This window comes from Euwallacea similis, chromosome 6 (assembly GCF_039881205.1).
Source record: "Euwallacea similis isolate ESF13 chromosome 6, ESF131.1, whole genome shotgun sequence".
Lineage (NCBI taxonomy): Eukaryota > Metazoa > Arthropoda > Insecta > Coleoptera > Curculionidae > Euwallacea > Euwallacea similis.
This window is the reverse complement of record NC_089614.1, coordinates 3,158,892-3,186,707: the sequence shown is the minus strand read 5'-3', so window position 1 is coordinate 3,186,707 and position 27,816 is coordinate 3,158,892. Positions and strand designations below refer to the sequence as shown.

General features: G+C 36.8%; 1 protein-coding gene and 1 long non-coding RNA gene across 9 annotated transcripts in view; one reads left to right on the top strand and one right to left on the bottom strand.

Annotated features, from left to right (window-relative positions):
* LOC136409737 (uncharacterized) overlaps positions 1 to 27,816 on the bottom strand; it is a 101,372-nt gene that overhangs the window by 22,003 nt on the left and 51,553 nt on the right. The gene's annotated exons all lie outside the window — the stretch shown is intronic.
* The window catches only part of LOC136409723 (uncharacterized), a 159,378-nt gene that overhangs the window by 100,970 nt on the left and 30,592 nt on the right, over positions 1 to 27,816 (top strand). For 6 of the 8 annotated variants that reach the window (XM_066391421.1, XM_066391423.1, XM_066391422.1 and 3 more), the window contains exon 3: positions 5,329 to 5,451. In XM_066391421.1, coding sequence (XP_066247518.1) covers positions 5,329 to 5,451 — 123 coding nt within the window. Of the gene's footprint in view, positions 1 to 5,328; positions 5,452 to 24,446; positions 24,581 to 27,816 lie in introns of those variants that run through there. The other 2 variants (XM_066391427.1, XM_066391428.1) reach the window with 2 other exon arrangements.

Genomic DNA, 27,816 nt, shown 5'->3' with positions numbered 1-27,816 from the left:
TTCTGGTAATTGCACTACGACGCATGTGCAGTATTAAATTGTTAAATTAGAACTGATTGATATTGATTTCAAAACTGAAAATTAGTTGCTAAATGAATAATTTCTTATTTATTAGTAATTAGTTATTAACATATTTGTACTCTAACTTGATAAATAAGTTTTCAATGGTATATTGTAAGTGCACAAAAAATTGAATGAAGCTTTGCATATGATAAGGGTTATTTAAAGTTTAATTGAAAAAAGCATATTGCATAAAACTTCCGTATCTCTATAGATTTTTTCAGGCGGTAAAAATTTAAATATAGTTATGAGTTTTGTTTACTAAGTCGGTATCAGGGTTGGTTTGCATATTATAAATTTTTCTTGATTAAAAGGAAAGAAATTGGAAAAGCTCGGAATTTCGTAAGTGTACCACGGAAAAATAACGAAATGAAGCGAAGAGGGCAACTAATTTTATATATTCAGTAGTTGCAAGTGAAGGAAACGAGCGGAATTTTAATAGGTCGAAATAAATTAGAAAGGCAAGTGCGCCTGAAAATGAAGTATTGCTGATTTGTGGCACGGTCCTATTGAAAGAAGTGGGGAACAAATCGACTGGGTCGGGTTTGGGGCACCGCCACAGGCCGCCCCGCGACTCTGGAGCAAATAAAAAAAGTAAAAAACAAAAATTAAAGAAAAAAGGGCATCGAAAGGAGCCGGGGATCGCACCATTTACATTCATGAAGAGTCGTCAATGGGGTTGCACCGCTATTTGCAATTAGGCGGTTTCTTCGCCACCGAGGCAATACCTAATCACCGGCGGCTCTACTTTGCATATTTTCAGATATTTGCGCCTACGAGGCTTTGAACTCGACAACAACCCTTAAATACCCACTTGACTCTTTCGCTCCGCTACGTTCTTGGGAATGTTATGAGGCATTAGAGCGGCAAAAACATCGCCGGGGACCCCGGTCGTGTATAATATAAATTGCCCGAATTTTTCCTCAGGAAACCCCGAAACGTATTATCATAAATAATAAGAATATAAGAAAATAAAAGCAGTTTTTTATGTTTCGGCACTTTCGGGGGACCCCAACGCCTTGCGCCGGTCGTTAGATACATTCGGCCTCAATTGTTCTCGCTTCTCGAGTGTGTTTCCACTTCACCCCTCTTCCGCATACCAACCTCCCCCTCAACTACTCCCAAATGTATATGTCCACTACATTTTTAGGCAGGACAGGCCTCATCTACCTAATTAGTTCCACTGCACCGCCACGAACCTAAAAAATAATATTTAATGAGGAAGTTAAATTCTGTGTTGTAGAAATGTCTACCGCACCTTGAATCCATTCGTTTACCTCTTTTTTGCCGAAGTCCACCACTGCGATTTTAGGAATTGTCACATCGTCATCCAATAGTGAGAGAGCCCCTAAAAAAAAAAGATCCCTAATCCCGTTCTGTTCCGTTCTCTTTTTACCCATTTGAAATTGTAAATAAGAAGTTCTGTCGGCCAGTTTCGATGGCCATTTTCCCACTTTATTTGACGACCGTATGAATGGACGCGAAAAAAAGAAAGTCAGTAATCAAGCGTCCTAAACGACTTCCATTGTGAGTCTCTTGAAAAATGGACCTTTTTGGCACCCCGTAACAATATCGCGGGGACGCTGCCCCTGTGCCCCAACTGCCGACGTGATATTTAATTAAAAAAGTACAATACATATATAAATCGCATAGTGATCACTTAAACAGACCCAAAATCACTTTTAAGTTGTACGACTGCCTAACGGAAACGAACGAGTCTGATTGGCATTTTCAGGGAGGTAAGCAAATAATTTCAAACAGGGGTTGACCGTTTTCTTTATTTAGGACAGAGAGCACTGACAATCGTATCTAAAACTTTAATATAATTCAGTAGTGTATGTAACTAGGACCAGAGGCGGTACTAACACATATTTTCTCGCTTTTTAAGATATTTTCACGGGGAAGCTCTGCAGATCTCCGCAAAGAAAATAGTGGCGGTTATTATTTTTTCGGTATCGTGAGGGCGATTCCAAGGGGCAACGTAATTATTTTATGGAGCGTCACTTCCAAAAGTGCAGCAGTGATACGATAGAGCTCCCCTGTTTGCTTTAAATTATACTTAACTCACGTTTCATTATAAAAAGATTTACTGTTTCTTTTTAAGGGCCACAAATAAGATTTTATGAAGCGTTAGATTTGGGGTTGTTTGAAACAATTTCTAGGTGTACACATTCCATGTTAAGGTATGTTATATCGGATCGTTTTTGTTCAAATCGTTCATAATGATAGTTAACTAGGCCTGTTCCTCTTATCCTTCTTCTTATACTTGTATGTCACACAAAGCTCCTTTATGGTGTATGCAGAGTGGTTCAAATTGAACTCGAATGTATTGGTACTTTGAGAAGTTTAAGAGCTACAAAAAACGATTAAATGAGAAAAGTTGGTGGAAATTTAATGGCATATTCCATGCCGTTTTGAAAATGACTTTATGTTCTTTGGTTTTTGAGATTTTTTCAAAAAACAGAATTTTCGAAAAAATACTGTAAAATCACGAATTCAAAATATTTTCTAAATTTTTAAAAACACTGTTGAAGCAACTATTTGCATATTATTGACTTGAGTAATTGATTATCAGTTAAGATGTTTCTTTTCTGACATATCATTTTCAATCAACTTTTCATTTTCCTATGGCTACCATATTGTTTTTAACACAATCGCAAAGAACTTTTTCCTTTCCACTGGTATATTACACTCTACAGAAACATTAAGATGAAGATTTTTATACATGAAGGTGAAGACTTTCTTTCCTGCACAAAACATCTAAACAACCTAAAATAATTAACTAGACAATTAATTAACTTCATCGAAGCTTTCAAAATGATGTACATTTATATGAATACACTTTTAACATATTTCGCAGATTGTATGGATTACTCAGCTGTGCTTCCATTCATAATCTTTAAAATACTTTGGACTCTCTCTTCTAACAGTTGTAAAGTACCGAGAGGCTCAAACTTTTACACTTCATTTTTTACATTTTTCCAAATGTAAAAATTCGAAGTGTAATGTACTGGGGCCTACCTGGCCATATTCCTGGCCCGCTGTTCCATATCACCTTATTATTAAACATTTGTCTCAATTGATTTTGAACTTCGAGAGAATGGTGTGCAGGGCACCAGTCCTGCTGGAATTAGGCATTATTTATGTGTTCCCTTCGAACTGTAACTCTAACACTCGGTCCTTCCAAGAAATCGAAATATTATTTCGTTTTGTTTTTAATTAAATGGACCTCTAAGTCGATTATCTCATTACACATTAAATGGCATAAGTTTAAATTATTAATATTTTGAGTTCTGTGATTTAGTTACCATAAATAATAATACTATACGTTAGGTCCACATATTTCTTGTAGCCTACGTTAAGTAGCCTTTTTACAGAAAGAAAAGACTTAAAATCGTTTTCAAAAGTGTATCGAACTGGCCATAAAATTCCCTTCAACTGCTCTCATTTAACCATTTTTCTAGCTCTTATAGTTCTCAACATAGCCATATAATTTGGGACATACTGTACGTTGACTGCTTTTAAATCGACAAAAACCTTAAAATCTATTAAACTTCAATGACTCACTGGAAAGGGTATTCCAACGTTTATTTAACATTGTATCAGTGGACGCAGAATCCCAAGCGATTACCAGTTTCGTACCTATTAGCACTCATCAGGTGGTCGGAAGTTTCGTTGAAACAAAGAAAAATCCGAAACAACTAATCCGAAAGCTCATACCCTTACTGGCATTGAATGATTTGTTTTCTTGATGATTTGTGTGGGGAAATGTTTAAAATCAAAAAAATCGATAACAACCTGGCCTGTCTGTATTGTCCTCAAGTTTATATTTTTATTAAAATTTGAATCCAATATTAGGTGTTTTTATTCATATTTTTGTAAATAACTCAAAAACTGTTGAAAGTAAAAAAAACAATTCAAGAGGCTAACGTTTTTCTAATTAGAACAAGAAATGCAATTTTCGAGAAATGTTCGGCAATCGTCATACAAGAAAAAAGTTCGAAGTTGTAAAAGAGATCCGAATTCAAATAATATATGACGTCGTTGGTTTTCGTAATAATTTGTTAAGTCTATTTAGCTAGAGCATGATGTATAACATACTCTGAAAATTTCAACTAAATATAATATCTCAAAAATTAAAGAAAATATTTATCTTTAACACCCTGTATTTTACTAATGAGCCATTTTCAGACTTATATGTTTTTGTCATATTTTTCAACCTAAAATGCACTATTAAATTATTGCACCCGACTTTCAGAACATCCTGTATTATGTCTGCGGGGCTAACTAAGTCAGTAAAAGTTTTTCAGCCAGATAGGTGGAATTTTGGCACTTTAATTCTTGGAATTTATGGAAGGGGAGTGAATATTACATTATCACGTACAGAGAAACTGCGCCAGGTTTTGGACAATCCCTAGTTAGGTAAGTACTATGATCTCAATTTCTAGGATCGGCGGGTCTTAGGGCTTGCTGAAGGCTACAGTTAAAAGCCACTAATAGCATCTACCCCATATCCTCAAGTCTTCTCTAATTTTTGAATTTTATTTGTAATTCCGGGCATGCAATTTCTAAAATGTCAATCGGGGAAACCTAAGATCACCAAGTGGAAATTGAGACTTTTGCGATGGTGTTGACCGAATGGAAAGTAGACATGCGCAACAGACCTTTATGGGGGAAGTTCGAAGACTCCTCCATGTGCTTCAGCGATGAAACTACAAAGAAGAAACACAATATCCTTAAGTGTTTCTGCAAAATCGAGTTGGTCAGGCAGAAACGAGCCGTACTGAATTCACTTACCCACCAAATATTCATGGCAAAAGAGTTTTGCCGTGAGCATTTGTCGTAAGAATAAAAACAATCAATGAAGGAACGCGAGAAAAAGCTCGAATCTGGGTCCCCGAAGCAGCAGAAAATGCAGCAATTCGGTGAAATTGAATGCATAGCACAGATTAAACAAGAGGAAAAGCTTCTGTCTGCTATAAAGGTTGCTGAACCTTCAAAGGAGACTGACGAAATAAAGAAATGTGCCGAATCTGCGAAGAAAATGGCAAAGAAGGAACTATTTTGGTGGTGAAATCAGAGACGAACAACTGTTAGATCAATTAGTGGAAGTGTGTAATTTTTAAATGTATTGTGATTTCAACTTCATGAATAAAAAATCGTAATAAAACTCTTTCTAAGGCTTTATTGTTGGAAAATGAGGGGATGATCGTCACAGTAAATCAGAAATAGAGTATAACTATGTATATAGCGTGGTAAATTTTGCAGGATGATGGAACTATGGATCAGGATATGACCGATGGGGATGGTGCTATCAACTTATCAACGTCACAAAGACCGTCTGCCTCAACAACCCCGAATGATAGCGTGCATCAGGATGACGTCGAACAGGTAAGTGCTCCCTTTGCTTGACCAGAGGTGCCGATTGAATTTATCTCGGGATACAACATTACGAAATCAAAGGAATACACCCTTCTCCCCGTTTTATGTTTGGAGACATCTGGCCAAAACGCTTTCAATTAAGATGAAAAATCCAGTGCATTAGTACGAGACGCGAGACGAGGCCCGAGGGGCGGGGGACGCATTGGAAAGGGAGGGGGCGGTGCAACGGGCATCTGAACGGGTGGGATCGCTCTATTTTAGAGAGCGGCTGATTAAAAGGGATAGAGCACCTTCTTCGTGTTTTTTTTTGTTCTGAAACCATACTTCAAACGGTAAATAGAAATAATTGCAGATTAGGATTTTCGATAATTCCTTTCCTACGGGCCTGAAGATAACGTTTTATCGTTTACTTTTTATAGTGGGTGATCGATATTCATCTGACGCCGCTCGGCCCCTTTTAAACCATTCACGCCATATGTTGTTTCGTAAGACTTTTATGGAAGTTTTTCCTTTAACGCCTGGACCGTTTGTTGTGACTCTTGGGCATGGTTCTGGGAGAGAGGGTATAAATTAAAAGAGAATATTTCCCGTTGATAGATGTGTTCGATAAACTTCCCCGCTTTCGAAATTGGGATATTTGCGCTGCTTGCTGCATAATTAGAAAGCAGCCTAATTTTACAACACTCCTTGTTTTCGGTCGGGCATTTTAATTAAAGACTTTTACAAACGCCAGGTGTCGCCCCGTTTCGGCCTGGATTTTTTTCGCGCGGCCTTTCTCACCTCCCGAAGTTCGGCCAGTGCATCCGTCGAAATTAAAAAGAGGTTTTAGATATAATTTAATGCGATTTCGGTGAACTTCGCCAGTTTTAAATGTCGCCTCCAATTTAAATTGAAAACAGAAAGTTTCTACTGGCTTTATTGGGCCACATTTTTCTTCACTTCATTTTGAAACCTCAATTTTTATTAAAATTAGTTCTTTAAGTCCACGTGTTCGATTTTCTTTTGTTAAACTCTTTTTATATCGCTCGTAAAAGATAATAATATTGCCCATGAAAATCAAGCTGCGCTGTCGATGTTGGCAATTTTGCCATTTTTATCCTAACCAAACGCGTTTACGGCCTGGGGCAACGTATCCAGAAACCCCCCAAGATGTCGAGAAAGACCACTGGCTAGTTTCTTTGCATTACCAACGAAAACAAGAACTGTTTTCTTTTCGTTGTGATAAAAATTACATTAAATTACCTAAATAGAGGCGAAAAAAAGTTTTGAATGTGTAGTGCTACAAAATTGGGATTTAGTTGAGCTATCCGTAGCAATCAGGGACGTGTTACGTTTTAATAATTTTTGCGATTTTTTGAGTGATAGGCGACATCTTTTTCTCTTTTGAATTCTTTATTTTTTTACAAGGTAAACCATTGATTTTTTTACCAAATCAGAAGTTATGAATTTATAAATACCCATGATAAGGTCACATATCAGTTCTCAGAGCACAAACTTTTACAATTGTGAGTGACAAGCGATGACTTTTTCATTGCATTTTTAGTTTTTTTAACCTTTTTCTATTCGACGACGATTTTTTCTGGAGTTGCTAATTCTTACTTCAGGATTTTGGATGCCTCTGTTTTTATTGCTTTTAAATGCATGTTTTTCAAATTTGGAAAATCTTTCCACCACTTAATATACAATAAGTCATGAGCATTTCATAATGGTTTAAAATCCTTTAAATCACATCGCTTCAACACGATCCCAAATCACATAATTCTTACCTCTTTCGGTACCATACTGAATTTTTTATTAAACCTACAATAAGAGCTAGTAATATCCATGATAAATAGGGCTGTTCTTTTTCTCAGAGCCTCAAGGAAATTTTACAATTTTGAGTGACAAACCATGACTTTTTCTCGATGTTGTGGCTTTTCTAACCTTTATCGATATAATTTTTTGTTCTTCATGGTATTTAGTCGAAAATAATGTTCTGCACTCCTTCGTTTTCATTATCAGATAATCCTTATACTCCTTAATATACAATAACTCATTAGCGCATCATAATCTTTTGATCTAGTCGTAGTCAAATTTTTTTTAATTTATATTTTTTTAACCCTTGCCTTTAAGATACACGCCGTACGCCCTTGCAACTCACTCAAAAATCACATAGTACTTAAATTCTATAAAAAATAAATCAAAAAACACCAAAAAATATAGGGCGCACCATTTACAAATCAAAAGTTGGGGGGTTACTTCTGGTCAAACCGGGCGTAACATAACATTCAAAATCGTCCATAAAAATTCGTAGTGAGTTTTATAAGAGGTCTAAATTTTAAATTTTAATCTAAAATAGCAAAAAACTGACTCTATTAGTTATACTCCTAGGTGGTCTTGATTGAATTTTCACCAACGTAATTCGGAAATTTTGGAATATGATTGTGAGCTTTGAAAACCAACTATGGTAGAAGAGTTTAAGACGCAGTTTTTATTTACTAATTTAAGCATTTACTGCAGGCATAAAAAGGTGATTTAAATTGAACAAAATGTTGTCGTCGAGTTTTTCCAGGAAGGAGAAACGCATTAAAAGTATAAGAAGGAAATAAATTTGTTCGCAGGATGTAGGGTGTATATCGGAGACCTTCGAGAGAATCCCCAATATACGAGACAGCTGCAAGATTTCTGCATGACCGGTCGAAGCGTGTCAGCTCTTAATGCTTAGAAAATATATGATCGTAGTCTCTTCTCGCGAGAAGCTATCACCCAATGACATGAGATTTTCATCGATAAAAAAAATAGCAAATAAGAGGCGATATTGCTTTTGTGCCCATATAGGCATTTCTTCCTCTTCGCCGAATCCTTTGTATTCAGTGTTTTGGAACTGTCTTCCGTCAACTGCATTTTAACGGTTGTTGAAGAGGACAGTAAGTGCAGCTCCGAAAAATGCCATTGTTTGCACTTTAAGGGGGAAAATAAACAAAGAGGAAAGATAAAAGAGCGGCGGAATGGTCCGGGATAGAACGAAGGTAAATGTTCTGACCACAGGCCGCGTACGTAGGTATATCTCTTCAGCGGCGGCGGCGGCGTCGGTGGCGGCACCAGGGGAGTGGCTTGCTATTTCAAGCAGAATAAACACATGGCTGTTTTCTTTGTTCCGGCAAACTAAACAACCATCCTGGAATCCAAACAAGACCGGCTAGTCCCAAATTCAATTTAGTCTTTGCATGAGGCTATATCGCTAAACGTCAACACTGCCGACCCGACGACTACCGGCCGGACCGACGGACTTCACGAAAGCCGCTTTCTAAGCTACCAGATGCATTATTTGCATATGCACATTGTCCTATTTACACACCAATTTCGTTGCAGAATATTCTGCACGATTCCTCAGGTTTAGTGCTCTTCATATTGATGAAATGACAGCCGACAGACGCGAAAATCGGGACCAATTTCTAAAAGATAAATAACTCTAGCGACGTGTGAAATTATGGCGAAGTTTCCGACGTCTTAAGACAGATCCAATCATGAACTTCTCCGGGCTTTAGCCTTTTGTTAGTGGAACAGATTTGTACTCCTTTTGTGAACGGAATTGAAGAAACGGGCAGGGCTTCTGTAAAATTAAAGAGTGTGTGTGTTATACATTCCAAAGTTATGCAAAAGTAATCGTCGCCGCCTGAGGTAAACTAACCGGCCGTGTTCTCGAAGAACACGATACAATCCGGGAATGTTGGGTCTCTAGATAAGCACAATCCCGCACGCAGCGTTCAGAAGAAAGTAATTTATATTCCGCAAATATTTCCTTTTAAAATGAGTCACCGCGTGTAAGAATAAATATTTTCCTAATTTTCATTCTCCCAACATTTCCACATTAGGATCCCCTCCAGGGAGAGGTGTTTAGATAAATGAGAGAATTGTTGAAAACGCGTACATCCCTTGTTTATGTATATTTTGATATCATTACGTTCATGGGGTGGGTGATAAAAATGAGCGCTCATTAGCCAAAGTAAAAATCTTTTAATCTGACGTTTATCGCTGCTGTCACGGGGAGCGTTGATACTCCTTTTTCAGAATGAAAAAAAGCTGCCGTCCCAACGAAAGAAAACAGAAAGGGTCAAAAATGCAACGTGTTCAAAATTATTTGCTTACTTCCAATTCAAAGTGGATTAGCGAAGATAAAAGCCGGCTTTAGCGAGACGCGAGTTCCCCTCCCCCTCGTAGAGGGGTGCCGCCACGGGGGAAACGAAGTTTGAAGAGAATTTATCGACGACACGTTCCGTTTCTAAAATATATCGAGTAATTACCGAAATTACTTTGTCGAATTTCGGCACTGTGATTCCTCCAAATTTGTTTGGTTTTTACCAATTTGTCAATTGCCCCTCAACGGAAGGGTTGACGACGTAATTCCAGCGGTTGCGCAAGCCCACTTTTGAAAAAATCTAATCAATCCTCACTAGCTCAGCAAATATACTCAAAGAGACGAGGAATACGTCCGGAAAGCAGAAAGTTAAGTTAAACACCGTGTCCCGTCGGATAATTAATTCGGTCAGTTTTATCGATTTAAGCGGTCCGATGATGGCATTTAAATTATTTCCCATTAAAGGCTGCTGACGGTGTTTCTTTGCATTGCTGGCTCGTATATGTAAGGGCAGCATTACAGAACCGCATTCGCGCACAATTTTTCCCCGCAGTCGGTTGGTGAGCGTTTCGACCATGATGACACCCTCATCTCCATTCACATCCCGGCACGGTATATGAAAAACTCAAGTCCGTCTCTGCAAAGTCCCCAGATCAAACTGTTTTTGCCGTCCTTAACAATTTAGTCGAAGGCGAATAAGTGGCACCCGTTTGGCCATTAGCTGACCGCCGTGTCCATTTGGGCTCTCGAGTCTTGCACTGCTACGTCAGCACTTCGTCTCCGATCACCAGTAGCGTACAAGCCAAACTAAAAAATAATAAAGGTCGGTCTTGATTTTAATTAGGAGTTCGGTTCTGACATCAGTCGAGGACTCGCCTGAAATGAGAAATAAGAATTAAACAATTCAGATAATGTATACTGGGCGTCCGCAATAAAATCCCGATTTCTCTTCTTATATAGATATATAGCAGGTTTCAAAATATCTTATTATAATTTTACGTGTACAAGGTTCTACCATGCGGAATTAGAAACAGGTGAAAAATCGGATAAAATGAGAAGATTAACATCTACATTTACAAATTTAGTCGTATTTCAGGTGTAAGTTACGCCAACGATTTGAGTAGTGCAATTGATTTTCCTAAAATCAAGGTCCTAAGCAGGGTTAAAAGCAAGTGAAAATGAGGAAAAAGACAAGACCAGCATATTTTTTGAGGAATCGTTTATATAAAAATGTTCCCTCGATGATGTGCTCTCATGTACGCTCGTCTGTTCGATATGCGGCTCAAAGCGAATCGAAAACCAAAATAAAGCACTATAGAGTGTTTCATTTGAAAGTGAAAAATTTTAGTTTGACTCGAATTTACGGAAAAATCTTCGTTTTGGACCATCAGTTAAAACTATTGGATACATGTTTGAAACGATGATTTTGCAACGAAACCATATGCTGTCTGTGTGTGTTTCCAAACCACTGAATTTATATAAAAAGTTGACGATATTCGACTTATTTATATTGAATTGAAATCAAACATACTTTGAAGTTCTAACCAGTATTTGGGCATATTTCACTTTTTGGAGTATAATCACGAAATATGAAATTTTGTCCAAAGCATCTAAAATCTGAGAATAATTGATATTTTAAAATTTGGACATGAAAAACAGTCTGAGTTTATAATGAACATGTTTTTATTCCTTAGACCTCAAATCGAAAACTTTTAAGTTAAATTTTTGTTTAGGATTTTTGACCATTCAGCTCATTAAATCATTGTAAGTTCAAGTCCATAAAGTGTGTTTGCTTACCTGTCCAGATTTCTTTTTGCTTAGGTTTTTGATTCCAAATTGAAACCATTGAAATGTATAGAAGAAAGTTGATGATTTTTAACTTTTTTAAATTTTAAATTAAAATCAAACTTATTGAACTCGAAGAAGAGGAATTTAACCGGAATAAATACGGATTTTAGTCAATGAAATTTTCTTCAAGGAAACGAAACATAGGGGCGGATTTTATTTACCATTTTTGTTTCCTGCTAAGACTGGTTTTTAAAGTTTTTTGGTACTTTTGTTTGGCTGAAATCTCGATAAAAAAACTTCAGACTAATAACCTAGTATGCTCATATGTTTACGTTGAATTGAACGAACTTGCGTTTGTGTTTTGAAATTTAAAAAAAAGGGAAATTTGAAATAAAAAGAAAACTAAAATTTATGCCGAGTGGTATTTTAAATTTTAAAATCAATGGCCAAGGAAACATTTCGTGGAATACTACAGAAATGTTCTCTCTACGTAACAGAAAAATTACGTTGCTTATTTACAGGATGTCCGGAAATTACAGTAAAATCTTCCTCAGACCCCCCAAAGTGCACGCCTCTGGTTGACATTTTGCAAAACAGAATATATCAGCTTCTCCAACGTGCAAGTGGCATTAATATTCCAAATTTGGTAATTTTAACTGCTGCCGTTTTACGGCAATTGCAAAAAAAACTTTAACACAAGCCCTCCTTCAAAGAGCTTTAGCTCCTCTGAAAAGAATTTTTGGGCATATGTTTATAAAAATGTTTTTCTTATTGTGGACCATATAATCAAGCATTTGTTTTTGATCCCCTAATTTCCGGACACCCTGTATAAATATATGTCTGTTCTAGACAGCCCCAAAAACATCTCTAATTTCGAAGAATCCACGTGTTAAAGCTAACAAACGAGATGAAACCTCATTTTCATTCTCAACATTCTATTTAAATTCCGCCACTGTTTTTGAGTTTATTTGGATTTTTGCAAGAAGAAGCGAGGCAAAAACAATTTCGAGCAATCAAAAAGCTACCGATAAACGCCCTTATCGATTCTACGACGCGTTTTGTATCCGCGAAAAGCAGAATCAAATTTTAATATTATTGGCCCACCGTGGCTGACACAAGTGCATACGAAATTAGAGCGAGAGGGTGATACCATGTAATTCAAAAATTAATTGTCTCTCACGTATAGGCGAAAGTATTGAAGCTAGGCAAAAACGGCGCGTATGTGGGAGGTGATTTGGCGCGTTATACAGTCATGCGCTCATTTGATTTCGGGGTTTTGGGTGAATTAAATCGGTTAGCACTCGACAAAGAAAACCGGTTTCGTAGCGTTGCCCCAAGTTGATGAGAAGAAGCCGCGTGTTGGGTAAAGGTATATAAACAGCAGTTATGATAAATATGCAAGCTAGGGCGCGAAATTCTTTCTCGCGTGTAACTTCCGGATTGGAGGTTCGACTTTTGTTTGATTTCTGGCAACGTAACTTGCCTTTCTGTTAGTTTTATGTTAAGGGATTTATCTAAGGGGGGGTAGGTATAGCTTTGCTTTCTTGATCTAGTATTAATGGTTCTGATAAGATCTAATATTAATGGTTAAGGAGCAATAAAACAAAAAGGTATCTATTTGAAAAAAAAACTTGAGTGCAATGTCTTTATTTTCATCCCCAGTTAGAGTGATTTATCGAAGGTAATTTCGAACATATTATTTCCTTAAGGAGGAACGTCTTTTGTTCAGGTATTACCGTGTTTTAGATACGGAGGACTATTAATGCGTGCACTGGATTTCCTTTATCTAGATAAATGGATGTGCGAGTTAAAATCCCAATCCGCAACGAACAGCCGGAAAAGGGAATATTTATACTTTAGGCCAAGCAAAATAATGTATTGAGCGCCCAGGAAGTATGTCCCGATTGTTTCGATTATTACAAGCATTTGGGGGTCAAGTCGTAGTAAAAAAGGATATATTTATGCGTGTGCAGATCTCTTTATCGCTGGACGACACTCCCTGGAAAGTCCGATAGTCCAATTTAAAACTAAATAAAGTGAAGGGAAAGCCTAAGGTCCGATTGATGGTCCGGATAAAGATCGAGACAGGCCGGAATCAAAGTGAGCGGTCAGTTGATTGCCATCCTTCGTCACACGTCAAGAGCTGAGATTACCACCCTCTTAACCATAACACCGACATTTTAGCTGTGTGAAAAAGATAAAGAAAAAGCGTTCGCCCAATAAAACAGCCTGAGGGAAAGAGGCGAGCTTTCGCCCGGATTTTCATCTGATTAATACCTGCCCTCGGACGTCAATAAGCAAATGCCTATCAATTTTCTCTTAGGGAATTTTTAATGGAAAACCAACCCGGGTTCGCCTGATAGCGCTTTGATAGGGGCATCTACGTGGAAATTCGCTTCCAGACGAACTTGTTTATACAACAGTTTTAGCCCACACGTAGGAAATTCGCGAAACAGAATGCGGCATTATGGTAGAAGGCAAATATTTGGCCTGGGTCTCTCGCGAACCGCTATTGTCATAACATAAGACAATGCGAATGCTGTATCTCATTTTTCATCTGGCCGATCTTTGTAATCTTTATTTGCATCAGCTTGTACGGATCTAATAATAGCTCTGGGGAAAAGCTCTGAGAGAACGGCGAGGGGAATCTCAGTCATCTTGGAGCGTCGTGGCCACTGTATTGAGGGGCTCGGCGAGAGGTTGAAAAAAGGTGATTTTGTCCAGTGGAGCATTAACTTGGTCCATAATTCGCGGGGAGATACAACGAGATTCTTCAATTAAAACTTATGTTTATTTAGTATTCGTCGAGCGAGTGCTGGCGCCGAACAATGTTTAACCGAAATAATAAGAGACAGTGACCGGAAGAAGAATGGAGAAAGACTACCTCCCGATAACCCAAGGGCATATTCCATTTTCTTCATTATTTACTTCCAAAATAGCTGCCCTAAGCTCTTTTCAAAATATTTTTTTTACCCACTGGTGTGTTCAAACCTCCCTTTCATCAAAGAATATAATCAAAGGGAAACTTTGGATACCTATATAGGGTGTTTCAAAAAATCAGAAATTCCTCAGCTACGAATATGTTGATACAATTCGATTTACCTCGGTGCGAAAATCCTTCGTTCCCGAGCTGGAGAGCTACAAAATTGATTTAAAAACTACCTTTTTCTTACACTCCGTGCTCCACATTGGACTTACATACATATATGAGTATCTTTAAAGCTATAAGAGCTACAAAGATGGTTAAACGGGAAAAATAAAAGAGAGTTTAATGGTCAGTTCGGTACCGTTACTGAAGATGTTTGAAGTATTTAATTCAAGGTTGGAGCGTACTTTTCTCACAACGGTCCATCCCAATGAGGTCCTAAAGCCACTGCGAAAACTTACAGGATATGTAACATTTATTTTCGCGACTAGTATTTCCATTTGTTACGTTTATTTTCATAGGAGATCGTGGGAAAAAGTAATTTACCTGTGGGTACAGTTTACACATTTGTGTAAGCTCAGTAGATTCTGTGCCCACTGATATCTCGTTTTCCCATCCTGTTTTCCACTTACGTAACGTTTTCCTTCCAAGTTCGTCTTGTGTCAGGTCCGTTTGCTGCGCCTGCGCTTCAGTTAAAATTTGTGAAATGTCAACTATTACATGTATTGTCAGCATTGATACCGTACACTATCCGTTTATGACCCACAGAAGCACTGTTACAGATTGTCGACAGTAAAAATTTTGTACTCTTTGTCATTTCGATTATTTAATACTAAATCGAGGCTGCATGCAAAATAATGGAATGCACCATGCCATACAACACATTTTCCTTAATGTTTCTTTAAGTAATTTACGTTTTAGATGCCGTAAATTCAGTTAAATAGGCTTATTTTCATCTGAGTAATTTGCCCTTTCTGGGTAATATCTGATCTGAGTAGTAAATCCTTTCGTCCATATGTTTTTAGGATATTCTGTATACAGGATGACGATTAAATAAAAAAATGTATTATTAAAACACTGCTTACTGAGAATTCAATATTAAAAAACAAAAAAAAAACTGTGACACAGAGCATATCCGGCCCCCGACTATATCATTAGTATTATATAATTGTTATTTACTTGGTCGGATCTAATTTCGTAGACGGGCATTGTCCCGCATTATACAAACGAATCTATGAATTTGCAAATGGACTCAACTGGCCATTCACGCTGACCAAAGGGATTATTTATTTGTTTACTGTTCCTTGAACAGGTCCACTATCCCTCGCAGTGGTCTTATTTTCCTTTTTGGGCCTATCGGCCTGTGTTAATTCACTTTCTTCTGTTGATGTAACTTATGGACATTAGACAAAAACAACTGAAATGAGTACTTAGTATTAGTATATTACGTAGCATTGTGCTGGAGAATAGACATAAAAGTCCTAAAAACTTTTGTTGGATCGCTACCAGAGATTCTCTGCTATGGACGTTAGACGAAAAATGTTAATACAAAAAACCGTGAATGTACAAGGTGGTTTACGTAAGATGGTCCACTAGCTTATCTCAAAAACCGTAAGGTTTAAAAGAAAGTTTGATATAAAGGTTATTCAATTTTTCGTGAATTTTTATTTTTTAATATTTTCGAAGTTAGAGGGTGGTCCAGAGAACCGTGGTGTACAAAAATACATTTTTTTAAATGGAATACCTTATGTTTTGTACGGAATAAGTACGAATTCTGCTTCTACGTATTTTTTTGTTATTAGAAAAAATGAGACATTTTTAGCGATTTTTGACTTAAATCAATCTAAAGTAACCGTCGAAGGAAAAAATAACCTTTTTAAAATTCTTAAAATATTAAAAAATAAAAATTCATAAAAAACTGAATAACTTTTATATTAAAGTTTTTCTCCAAACCTCACTGTTTTTGAGATAAGATAGTGAACCATCTTACATGACCCTGTACGTATAAAGAGAGTAAAATGGAATTTACATGTGGCTTATAGATTCATTGAATAGTCTTTGTAATAAGTAATGACACAAACATTTTAAGAAGCAGACGAGCATCGCATTAATAAAACGGTCATATTTTAAATCTGTTCTGCGTTACAAGGCGGCTTAATATCGGTCGGCAATAAGGAAAAAGGGGAGCCAATAATAAGGGTATTGTTAATTTTTTCCCCGCTTCCATTCTCTTCTCTTCGGACAAAAAAGACTGTCAACATTTCGAAGACTTTGAATAAGTGGCCCTTCCTATCAATGGTTTCACCGGCAAGGCGAGTTGGGGTCTCCTCTTATTTCGCCCCCCCCCCCCCCCCCCCCCCCCGCGTCAGATTGAATTAAGCAACGACAGGTTGTGTTGATTTGTTTCATTTATTGGGCCATTATCCCCATTCGTAACTCCGGGATGTGAATCTGCCGAAATCCCGCATATTGCTGGGAGCGAGTGACAAATATTGACGTTCGCAGATTTAAAGTTATTGAAAATACAGGCACCTGCAACTAAAAAGGATATTGGCTGCAAAACTTATATAACGAAAATATTCGATTCCTTTTCCCATTTGATATGCGATACTGCTCGAGGCTTTTATGTTGCGACAAGGCCAGAACCTTCCCCGCCCCCTCCCCCGCATCGAAGTATTAAAAGGGAAGTCAGGAAATATTGTGCTAACGCGAGTAAAAAATTAGCTGTGCAGAAAGGTTGATGGGAAATGTGCCCCATAGTAGGCCCTCGATAAAATCTTCTCAAGCACAAACTAGGGACTTAGCCGATATATTACAAAAGCCTGAGGTAGTGTTATTGTCGTCCGTATACAGGGTGTCTTTACTTTTATTTATTTTATATCGGTCCCCAAGCCATAATGTGTCGATGTTATTGAAAAGTGCCTCGAGCCGCTATATGGCTTACGATTTTTTATGTGTTTTCCGCACAAAAAGCTGACCCTACAAATTTCTAAGTTTAGAAGACACATATCCAGGGATATTAGAGCAATAAATAGGGATTTTTGATAGTCGTTTCCTTTTTATAGAGAGAAAGTTGGTCGGCAGGAGGTTATTTTTTTAATCGTAGCGGCCGCGTAACGCAGCTATAGCGATTTCGAGAAAATGGATTAGCACTCGCAGCAAAAGCAGCAGCAGCACCGCTCATTCTCATCATCGTATCGGGTAAGCAGGAGCGTAAGACCGCTTCAGCCGAGTCGGTTGTTTGTATTTGGGTTTGAGGATCCATCTGTAAAACAAATACTGATGCTGTCAGTCGGCGGCTCTTATTGTCTTTTTGTTACAGAAATAAACCGCACCCGGCCCGGTCGGAAGAGAAAACTGGCGGCCATTTTAATTCGGCTCCTCTCTGCCCGCGCGTTAGCTAAACAAAAGCCTAATTCGTTTATCGCCCAGGACCTGCAAAAATATAATATTCCCCGATTTGTTTTTTCAAGGGGGACGATACAGCCTTTTTGTCTTTTGGCCTCCTCATCCTCCTCCTCCTCCGTTATGTTTTTGCGAACGGTCAAACGAAACACGCGGAAATCCTTCACGACAAAACTGCTAAACGTGTAGCAAAGTAGCTGAGATCCCCATATAAGATTTGGAACCGTATCAGATGGGACCCCTTGGACAATGCGACGTTGCCCCTTCGGGAGAAAAATGAAAAGATTTGTATCTCCGAAATTGCCTTTATTTCTCGACGTGACACCGGTGTCGATTATTTGTTAAACCAACTCGATCGTGAATATTGCGAAGACCGATGACTTACGACTATTCTGCATATGTTACCTTTTCCCTATGGTCATTTCCCGTTTCTTTGTCATTTCCATTTATTTGGTTATACGTTACACTTGCACCCATCAAGTTTTGCTCTTAAGATATCTGACACATTTTTTTCCCTTTTAACCTAACCGAAAAGATTTAAACCTAGACTATTTAATGGAAATGTTTGTGTAACACACTCGTATGTTAGCATTTATTTTTTTTACTGCTATCTGCGTTTAGCATGTTTACTTTTAAAAGAGATCGTGGGAAAAATAGTTTCTGTGTTTGCAGTTTACTCACTTGTACAAATCTGGTATTAGTGTCTATGCCCACCGGTCTCCCATTTCCTCTGGCAGTTACATAGCGTTTTCTCTCTACGCTTTACATGTGTCAGATTCATTTCTTGCGCGTGCGCTCTTTGCGTAACATGGGTAGAATACCTGCTACCAAATTATGCCACCACCCTTGATACCAATAAAAATCCGCTTACCACTTGTAAAAGCACTCTTACAGACTGCAGACATGAAAAATTTCTTATACTTTTTCTTTTTGATTATATCGTATCAAACGTAAGCTGCATAGAAAATGATAGATCGCATCATGCCACACAAAAAAATTTTCTTAATGTTTCTCGATCTATCAGAATTTGGATTTCTCCTTTGGAGCGAGCCCAGCCTATCCAAACTTTCGAGCAAACCAACTTGGCATGTTCTGTAAAGTTCAGGTTGTCGTCGAAGAGCATTCCAACATGTTTACCATACTTTACTGTAGTGTTATCTACTGTAAAAACTACACTTCTATGGAAAGTTCGTGCAAAGTATTGTCAACCCGAATTTTCAAGATTATCTAAAATTCTGTTAAAGTAATTTCTAAAAAATAACGAAAAATCAAGATTGTTGCTTGAACAATCCCTAATATAAAATACCGTTCCTATCGGTTTAAATGATTTTCAAATGAACATTTCTATTCAGATTGCATTGTAAACTTGTAAACTGCTGAAATTTGTACACTGATACCACAAAGTTTGTGTTCCAATCGATCAATTCAATTTAATTAATTTTTTGCCCAAACTTTGTTTTTCGATCTATTGTTAGAAAACAATATCCACAAATTCCTGTTTGTATGCTTAGTCGACTGGACCTATATTTTAAAATTATCGGAAATTTTAGGACAACATATTTTGCCTTAACTAACTAATACGATGGCAAAACTACTATATGTATAATAATTCTTTTAGTCAGAGTAGTTCATTGCGCTCTGTCCGACATTTATTTATTTTTCCTAGTACGCATGTTTGATAAGAACACACGCGCATGTTAGCATTTATTTCCGCGCCTATTATACTACTAAAATTCCTTAGGTCGAAATAAGAAAAACAATTGAATGAACTTAAATCTGGAAATGCCTTCTGGTACTTTAAAAATTTGAGAATGGCATACACTCACTGTTTTTCCTAATATTTATCTGATAACGAAATGTCGTAATTAAACCTAATGAATGAGAAAATTTAGATTAGAAACACCGGAGTAAAAATCTGCTCAAAAACCAAGGATACTTTGACATATAAAAAATCGTTTTTCAAACAAGAGAGTATTTTTTTAATGTTCTTAGATTTGTTTTTGAATTTTAAAATGCACGTTATTTTTAGAAAATAAGGAAACTGAATTTTTACTGCAGCCAACCCTTGATTCTACGCCTCTGGTGACGAACATGATATTTCCTACGTCAGCAATGAATTTGCAATAAAAAATTAACCTCCAATTACAAAGTTTCATTCTTACATTATGAATAGCGACATAATTAAAAAAACATGAGTTGAGCGTTATAATTAAAGCACTGTAAATTGCTTAGGAAGCATTTCCGCATCCATGTTTCTACGAACTTTTTTATTATGTTGATCTAACAAATCCCCCTACAAAACATATGTTATTGTCGAACACCTTATATACAGAGTGTCTAAGATAAGGATGTCCAAATCCGTCCATACCTGTCATTTTAACGTACTTAATTTTTCTGATGGCAATCTTCATAGCAAACTTCCCAGAAGCTTCCTTTTCTATACAAATTACTGCTAGATTAATATTGAACTAATAATTGCTGGAAATTTAAAAACAAAAAATGGCTGAAAAAAGTGGAAATTCAACAAAAGGCCTTTATGAAATAGTATATTATAGAACACACATGAGGTTTGTGCACGAGTCGCTAGCGAGTGTAATGAGTAGAAAATATTCATTTTGTGCCAGTTGTGTATGGTCTACGACTCCGTTCTACGACGCTGTATAGTTTCTACGACTATAACAAAATGTGAAAAATAAGACATTTACTGCCTTAAAACTCGATACAACGGTTACCAAAATGACCACCGGGCATTTGATGTTTGTTTCTTTTGCCACATTGAAAAAAAATGCTATACTTTTTGTAATTATTATTTAAAAAAACTTTATTCCTTATAACACTTCTCCCTATTCTCATTACATTGCAATTATGGTATTTTACACTGTGGACATAGTTCAGACGCTAAAAGAATTTTTGGGCTACAATCACGTGTGTTGAGGTTGAGAGTGATGTTAGATCTGAAATACATAAATAGTGCTAGAAAATGATTTCGTGACAGCAACATAATGACGTTTCCATGTTTATACATGTATATTTTGGAGTCTTGGGCGCCCGAAAATGGAGAGCAAATATTTTGGGAGGCGACTTCTTAGCGAATATTTCGTTACTGATATAAAGAGTGTTAACCTTTCAGATTTCCTATAGATTTTACTTCTAAATTGCATTAGTTTAGAATAGTAGATTTTTAAAATAATTGTTAAGATCTAGAGAATAGTTCTTGTTGTGGGATCAAGCGCCATTTTCCTCCCCAGATGTTTTTGTTGTGAATTCCTGAAATTCGAATTCCATGTTAGATTTGGAAACTTTTTCGTCTTTTGCATTGCTTCCGTAACTGTAACTATTTTCAATCTGTGAAAATAACATATAAAACATCCAAATTTTGTCCCTATTCACAAACCTACGCGAAAAATTTGTCGACTTGTGTCTAGTCAATAAAAATCGTTAATTACTTGCTATTTTTGTAACTAACTCAGAAACAGTTAAAAATGCGAAAAAAACATACAAGTGACACAAAATAATTATAAATAAACAAGTAACTTCAGTTTCGGGAACTGAATGACCAGTGGCTCATCATAAAAAAATTATAGGAGAAAATGGCGGCCTGACCTTAGAAAATGTATCGTCTGGTACAGATTCTAAACACTAATATATGTACAAAATTTCCACTTAATGTTTCAAAAACCAAAGTAGTTGTGAAGCGAAACTTTTTAAAAAATGGAGTAATTACCACCCTGTATCTGAAATGAAGAATCTTAACTTAACCTCAGGAATCGCTTCTCAGAATATTTGTCCATCATTTCCGAAGACTCCGTATATTCTGGATTTAATACTACTAGACAAGTCAAGATTTTCGCCGTTACACCACTTAAGGTGTTGACGTGATTAAAAGTAAATATCTGAGGTTAACGACAAGTAGAAACGTGATTAATTACTTTGCACCTCTATTCTACTGTAACAAGTTACCACATTCAATGAGGTTACTACATCCATCCATCCATCCGTCCGTGTCCGTCCGTCGGCCCATCCATCAAGATCCAGTGGGTTAAAGTTGCTTGAAAAGTGACGAAACTGCCTATTATAAAGAAACCAAGTTAGTACCTAAGAATTACGGAAAAAAGTTCTTATTTAGATAGATTTTCTATATTAGTTCCATGAAAATGTCTGTTTCAATCATATAAGACGATGAAACTCAATTCAATGTAATTTTTTGTCCTATTTTCCTTACGGCCAAATAGCTTCAACAATATATCCGAAAATTCCTGCTTAGCTCGTGCGTTAGTGAGTATTATTAGTGGTTATAGACATTTCCAAATTATCAAAAATTTTGCTGAGCTCGATCTTCTAAAATCTCGAAAACCAATACGAAAAATGTCTATATTCTATTTCTATTCCTGATCAAGCAGGCCAGATTTGCTTTAAGATTTACGAAAATTTCTATTCATATGGGATCAAACTACATGCATGAATATGGCAGAAGATCCTTGTTTAGATTGATCTTGGCATTAGTTTCAAATTTTCAAAAATTGCTGCGTATACAGGGTGTCTCATGTTCGATTTCGAACATTAGGCGTTTTTCGATTATCGTTGAACCATCGCTGTAAAAATTTCTTGGCACAGGAAAACGAAATTGCTTCACATTTTAAAAATATTTTGAAAAATGCAGTGTTGCCGCTTCTTTGACACAGGAACACCATATTTCAATTTTAAACGGACCACCCCATATATTATTAAATTTTTGGATTATTCTCAAAATTCTCATAACATTTCAAGTAGCATAGAACGTAACGATAAATAATAATAACCATAACGTAAATAATTGCCGGCTTATCTCTAAAATTGGCCACACTTTCGGAGCAAAAGGCTGCCTTGTATTAGAACCCTCATGACATAATTTCTGACATCAAACTGTCATAACCAATGTTACATCCATTTCTTTTCGATTGTTGGCATACACTAATTCGATTTTCGACTGTTTTCGAAATATTGATATTTGAAATATGACACTTTTGAAAACTTTCAAAAGTCGCAACTGCAAACCGTTTTAAAAAGTAGAGCGAAATAGTTTTTACCGGATTTTATTTTTACCTATTTTAAATTTTCGAAACGAATTTAAATATCTTAATTTGGCAGATGCCGAAAACGTTTACTATTTTGACCTACATTGCCGCAAAAAATATGTTGTTCGACTGATGTTGGAAAGTTAAGTTAGGAATGTGAAAACGGTTTCGCTAGAACTTAATCTGTTTCCATGCTACGATCTTTGAAAGTACAAAGAGCGTCATATTTTGAACATAAATATTTCAAAATCAAAATAGTGTATGCTATAAAAAATATTCTTAAAATTCCGAGGAGAATCCAATAATACACGACATTTTCCCTTCAAAATTTTAAAGCTGGTACTACTTCACTATAGAAGCACTAACAGGGCATCTTTTAATATATTTCAAAGGATTTTCCCTTTCCTTTATGACCAATTTTTATTTCGAATCCCTGAACGGTTCTCAGAAAACTTTTAATGTATCATCGAGTAGGGGATACCCTGCTAAAACTATTACCACAGCAATTCTCTGAACAGTTTTTGAAAAACCTCTAATGCTTCATTGAATGTGGGATACCTTGTATAGGTCGTTCGCCCAAGTTATGTGTACTTCAAAATTAAAGAAAAACCTGTTACGGTAATTTTTCCAAATTAAAACGGGCGAAATTCTGAAAAAAAGTGAAATTGTTTTCCTTGAAAATTAGCAAATATTGCTATTCAGATGGAATTAACTTACTTGAATGCTTTTTAGCAGAATGCTATTTATTTAGATTGATCTGTACTATTTTAGAATTTCCTAAAATTTATCTTCTAACTGGCCAAAACCTCTTGAGGTAAAATGTCCGTTAACTGAAAAACCAGGTTCATCAGTAATTTGTTCGGACAAAAGTAAAAGAACATTTGAATATAATAGACTATGCAAGCGCTAAAAATCATAAGAATGTCATTGAGATTAGAAAATTCTGTGAAATCCACTCAGTTTTTAATCAAAACATTACACTTTAGTTTGTTTAATTCCTGTTGTTAAAGGTTTATATCAACTTATATACACTTCGAGTGAAATATTTAAAAAATCTAGAAAATTCCCCGTAAAGAGGTTGGTATGATAGTTTGAATTCCTCAATCTACAAGTTATAATCGTATAGTTATTTTTCGTTTTTAATGTTCATTTAAGACTGTGAGATGTGCTTCGATTTTCAACGTAGTTGCGATTCCGAACGCAGCAAACGTTGCAAGAAGTTCAGATTTTTGGTCTTAATACACGAAAATAAAAGCCAAATAACTTGTCTATATACTTGAAATATGAGCACCAAAAAATCCTCAAAAATGCAAATCTTTCAATGGAAACGTTTCCCATAAAATAGCTCTCATGCCCACTGAATACTAGGAGAGAGTTCGAGCAAGGGCCGACGTGCACAAAGAAGTAGCGACAGGAGCAGCAGCACCAGCAGGATCTGGTGGGATGATGCATCAAGACGGTCGCAAGGTGTGAGACGCCCCCTCGGTGGCGTCGCCGCCTCGCTATACCTCTAGTGCTAGATATGCATACACCAACACATACAAACAACACAAACTGCAACGGTGGCGGCGACGACGGTGGCGGCGGCAACGGCGGCGCATCGGCAGACGCAAGGTCCCGCCTACGAAGCCGTCGTCGGCGACTTCAATGACCCTTTTTGCGCAACAACACAACTAACTCTTGTTCTTTCTAGCGAAAAAGAAATAATTAATAGACGCTGTTACCGTTTATGTGTTTAGTTGTGTTTAGGTGTTGTGCTGTGAGTGTTGTGTTTACCGACAGCCGTCCACGATCCTGCTGTCCCCTATGAAGTACTGCGAAACTCGGATGCTGGCCTCTTTCGCACAGGTACCCTCTAGTTGTTTATATTTATTGTGACTCGTAAAGATAACCATGCACGACCACGTACCTCACCTCACACGTCAACAATTGTTTATGGGTGAGAATTGCTCTATAGGCAAAACAATAAATTATAACATTTCGGCTCGAAGAAAATAAACACGAATACTCTAAATATTTACTGCACATTGTTTACAGATATATGGTGAGAAATTTAATAACAATTTTTTTTCAAATGTTAATCTTTGATCTGTCAACCGAAACGATTTGTTTGGCAAAATCAACGGCAAGCGCTTTAATACAACAAACAATCGTGTTTTAATCGACATGTGGTAACCGCGTTCTTAAAATACGTTTTGTACACAACCGAAAGCTTTTTGATGTTATTTAAACATCTATTTGTACACGTATTCTGTGCAACTTTGATTATGTCTATTTCATTTCTGATTTCCCCGAAAACCTAAATAAATACCTAACTTATTTTTAAGACAAGATTTATCTCGTGACTATCTACATAATTCCCATGGTACGTGTATTGAAGGATGCAGGAGTATCAGAAACGAATCATCCCAGCCGAATGGATTCCCTGAGGCATGAAAATTGCCAGCGTGACGCGATCCGACGGCAAACGAAGCGCCGCGACGCTACCCCGGTGGATGCCGACGCGGCACTAACCCCCAACAACCCTCGGTGTACACGCTTGTATACGATATATATAGCATCAAAACAACATATAAACATCAAGCGGGATTCTCTGCTCTTTCGGTCATATTGCAGGACCGCATTCAGGACCTGTTATGGGGACATTTGATCTGTTTTGTTGCAGTTTCTTGTTCGCACTAAAATTTGCTGAAGTGACCGTTGATGTTAAATTAAGAAGAAGAATGCATTGGTTTCTGGCCTCTAAATGGTACTTGTACAAACCCGTAGTCGCTCGACGCGAAACTAAAATGGTAATCAAAATCGGGTTTCGTCTTAAAATACGTAGAAATACCACGTTTTTCAGAATTTTTTTGCACATTTTATGTTTGTTCCATTTACAAAGACTGATGGCAGTGAATTTTGATTAGTCTACAGAAAAGAATTAGCTTCAGCGGATTTTTTGTGACGTTTTTCGATTAAATAATTCCTATATAGTTTTAAAAAATGCAATTTTTCAAGGAGAAACTAAAATACCTATTAAACTGTGAAAAACAAGAAAAATATTCGTTTTAAAATATGTTTTTAATTTTCCTGAGGGATGTCGCTAAATGTTGCTCAAATTAGGACAGATCCCACATCAAAAAGTTTTCCACGAGACATTTTCTATATAGTATGTACATTGATCTGCTCCTAGAGATTCTGAGATATTTAATGACATAAAATCTCGCTTGTATCTGAAAGTCTAATTTGTGTAGTGGCATAGATACACCCCCTAGCCACAACAAGGCGGTGGAGCCCACTGATGTTGAGGGCCTTTTCGTCCTCGCGCCGCCAAAAATTACTTTGTGTAAGGGGGCCCTGAATCGAAAACTGAGGGTGCGGGTAAAATTTCTAGCTAAGCGTTTTCCAGTTAAATGTCCATCCTGTAAAACTTGTACCTCCGTATAGAAACTTCATTTTCGTCGTCTTATAGGACTTCAACTGTGCCATAATAATTTTGAATTTTATTCGCAGCTCATGCAGTTCTCCAGATACTTATTCCAAATTCAATTATCCGTTCAGTAAAGTCTGCACTGGTAGGTATACTTAGTGGTTGTGAAAGTATATGTGGTCGCCCCCCTTTACTTCCTCCACCTTTTCGTTTTGCACTTCTTTTCTTGCCTGTTAATTTAAATAGCAAATTTCGTGCGTCCAGTAATTTTCTGCTATGTTCGATCCTTATATAAAGATAATGCATTAAAATCAGGTTACTTTATTATTTGATTTTTCTACGCGATTAGTAGACCAACTAAAGCATAATACTTTGATAATCAAATGATGATATTTCGCAATCTTTGATGCGATTCCAACCTCAATGATTGCATAATCTATTTTATCAGATTTTTTTCCACATTTTGCTCAAACAAGTCACTGATGCATCTGGTTTGGGCTATGGGAAAATTGAAATCAGGAGTTTTTAGCTACTTGAAAGATCATTTTTAGAAAATTTGGAATTAATACATATCAATCTACATAAAAAAAACTTTCTGCTAAAAAGTATTATCTGAATAGGAATTTTCATCAATTTTCGATCAAATCTGACTCACTTGATCAGGGTTTATTAGAATTTCGCTCGTCTTGATCGGGAAAAATGCAGATCTTTTAGTAATTTTGAAATACATATAACTTGGACCAACGAACTATACAGGATATCGCATATTTGATGGAGCATTAGAAGTTTTTTGAGAACCGTTCAGAGAATCGGTGTGAAAACATCTTTTCTTCTATATTTTTGACTTTCTAGGGACACTAAGAGAATTTTGGAAATTAATCTCCTCAAGGGTCATTTTTAAAAATCTGTTTGAGGCCTACGGATATTGACAGATATTTTGTCAAGATATTTTAATACGTGTGAGACGGTTTTGGCTAAATTTTCAGAGACTCCTTCGCAATATAGTTTCTTGCAATTTAACGAACCATTATCGTATTTGTTTATATCGAATCCTACTTTAAAATTTTGCGAATATAATTTTACAACACCCTCGATACTAAAATTTGGCCTTTTTTTAATAAATAAAAAATTCATGCTTGTATTGTTTCGTTTGAAAATTATAAGTTAGAGCAATTTCAGGACAAACCGTTAGTAAGTTGAAATTTAAATCATCTCGAAAAAATGCCATAAAAGATTACAGGATCATGTTATCGCCCGACACATGAAACAGCGACAAAATGTGTTATTCCGCTCCTGTGCCCAAAACTTCGGGGAGTAAATAGGGATGAGGTATCGGGATCAGGATGGAATCGTCGGTATCCCACTCAGGCGCGATGTTTAGCGTGAGTTTTTTCATTATCAGTTTTAAAAAGTATGCATGACCCTCAGTATTTGACCAGAGATTACGAAGCTGCTACTCGACGGACATTTTTTTTCCCGCTTCGAAGTTTCGAACAAATTGGAATGTGCTTAATACAGCGGCCCCCATATTTTATATCTGACACGTTTCCTGACAGAGTTTTTTGGGTTTTTATGGTGTCGAAGTTGGGGCTTCGTTAATTAATTAATTAATTAATTAATTCAGAAGAGGGATCGCGTGCTACTAATTGCGAGACTGTGAAATATGTGAAAA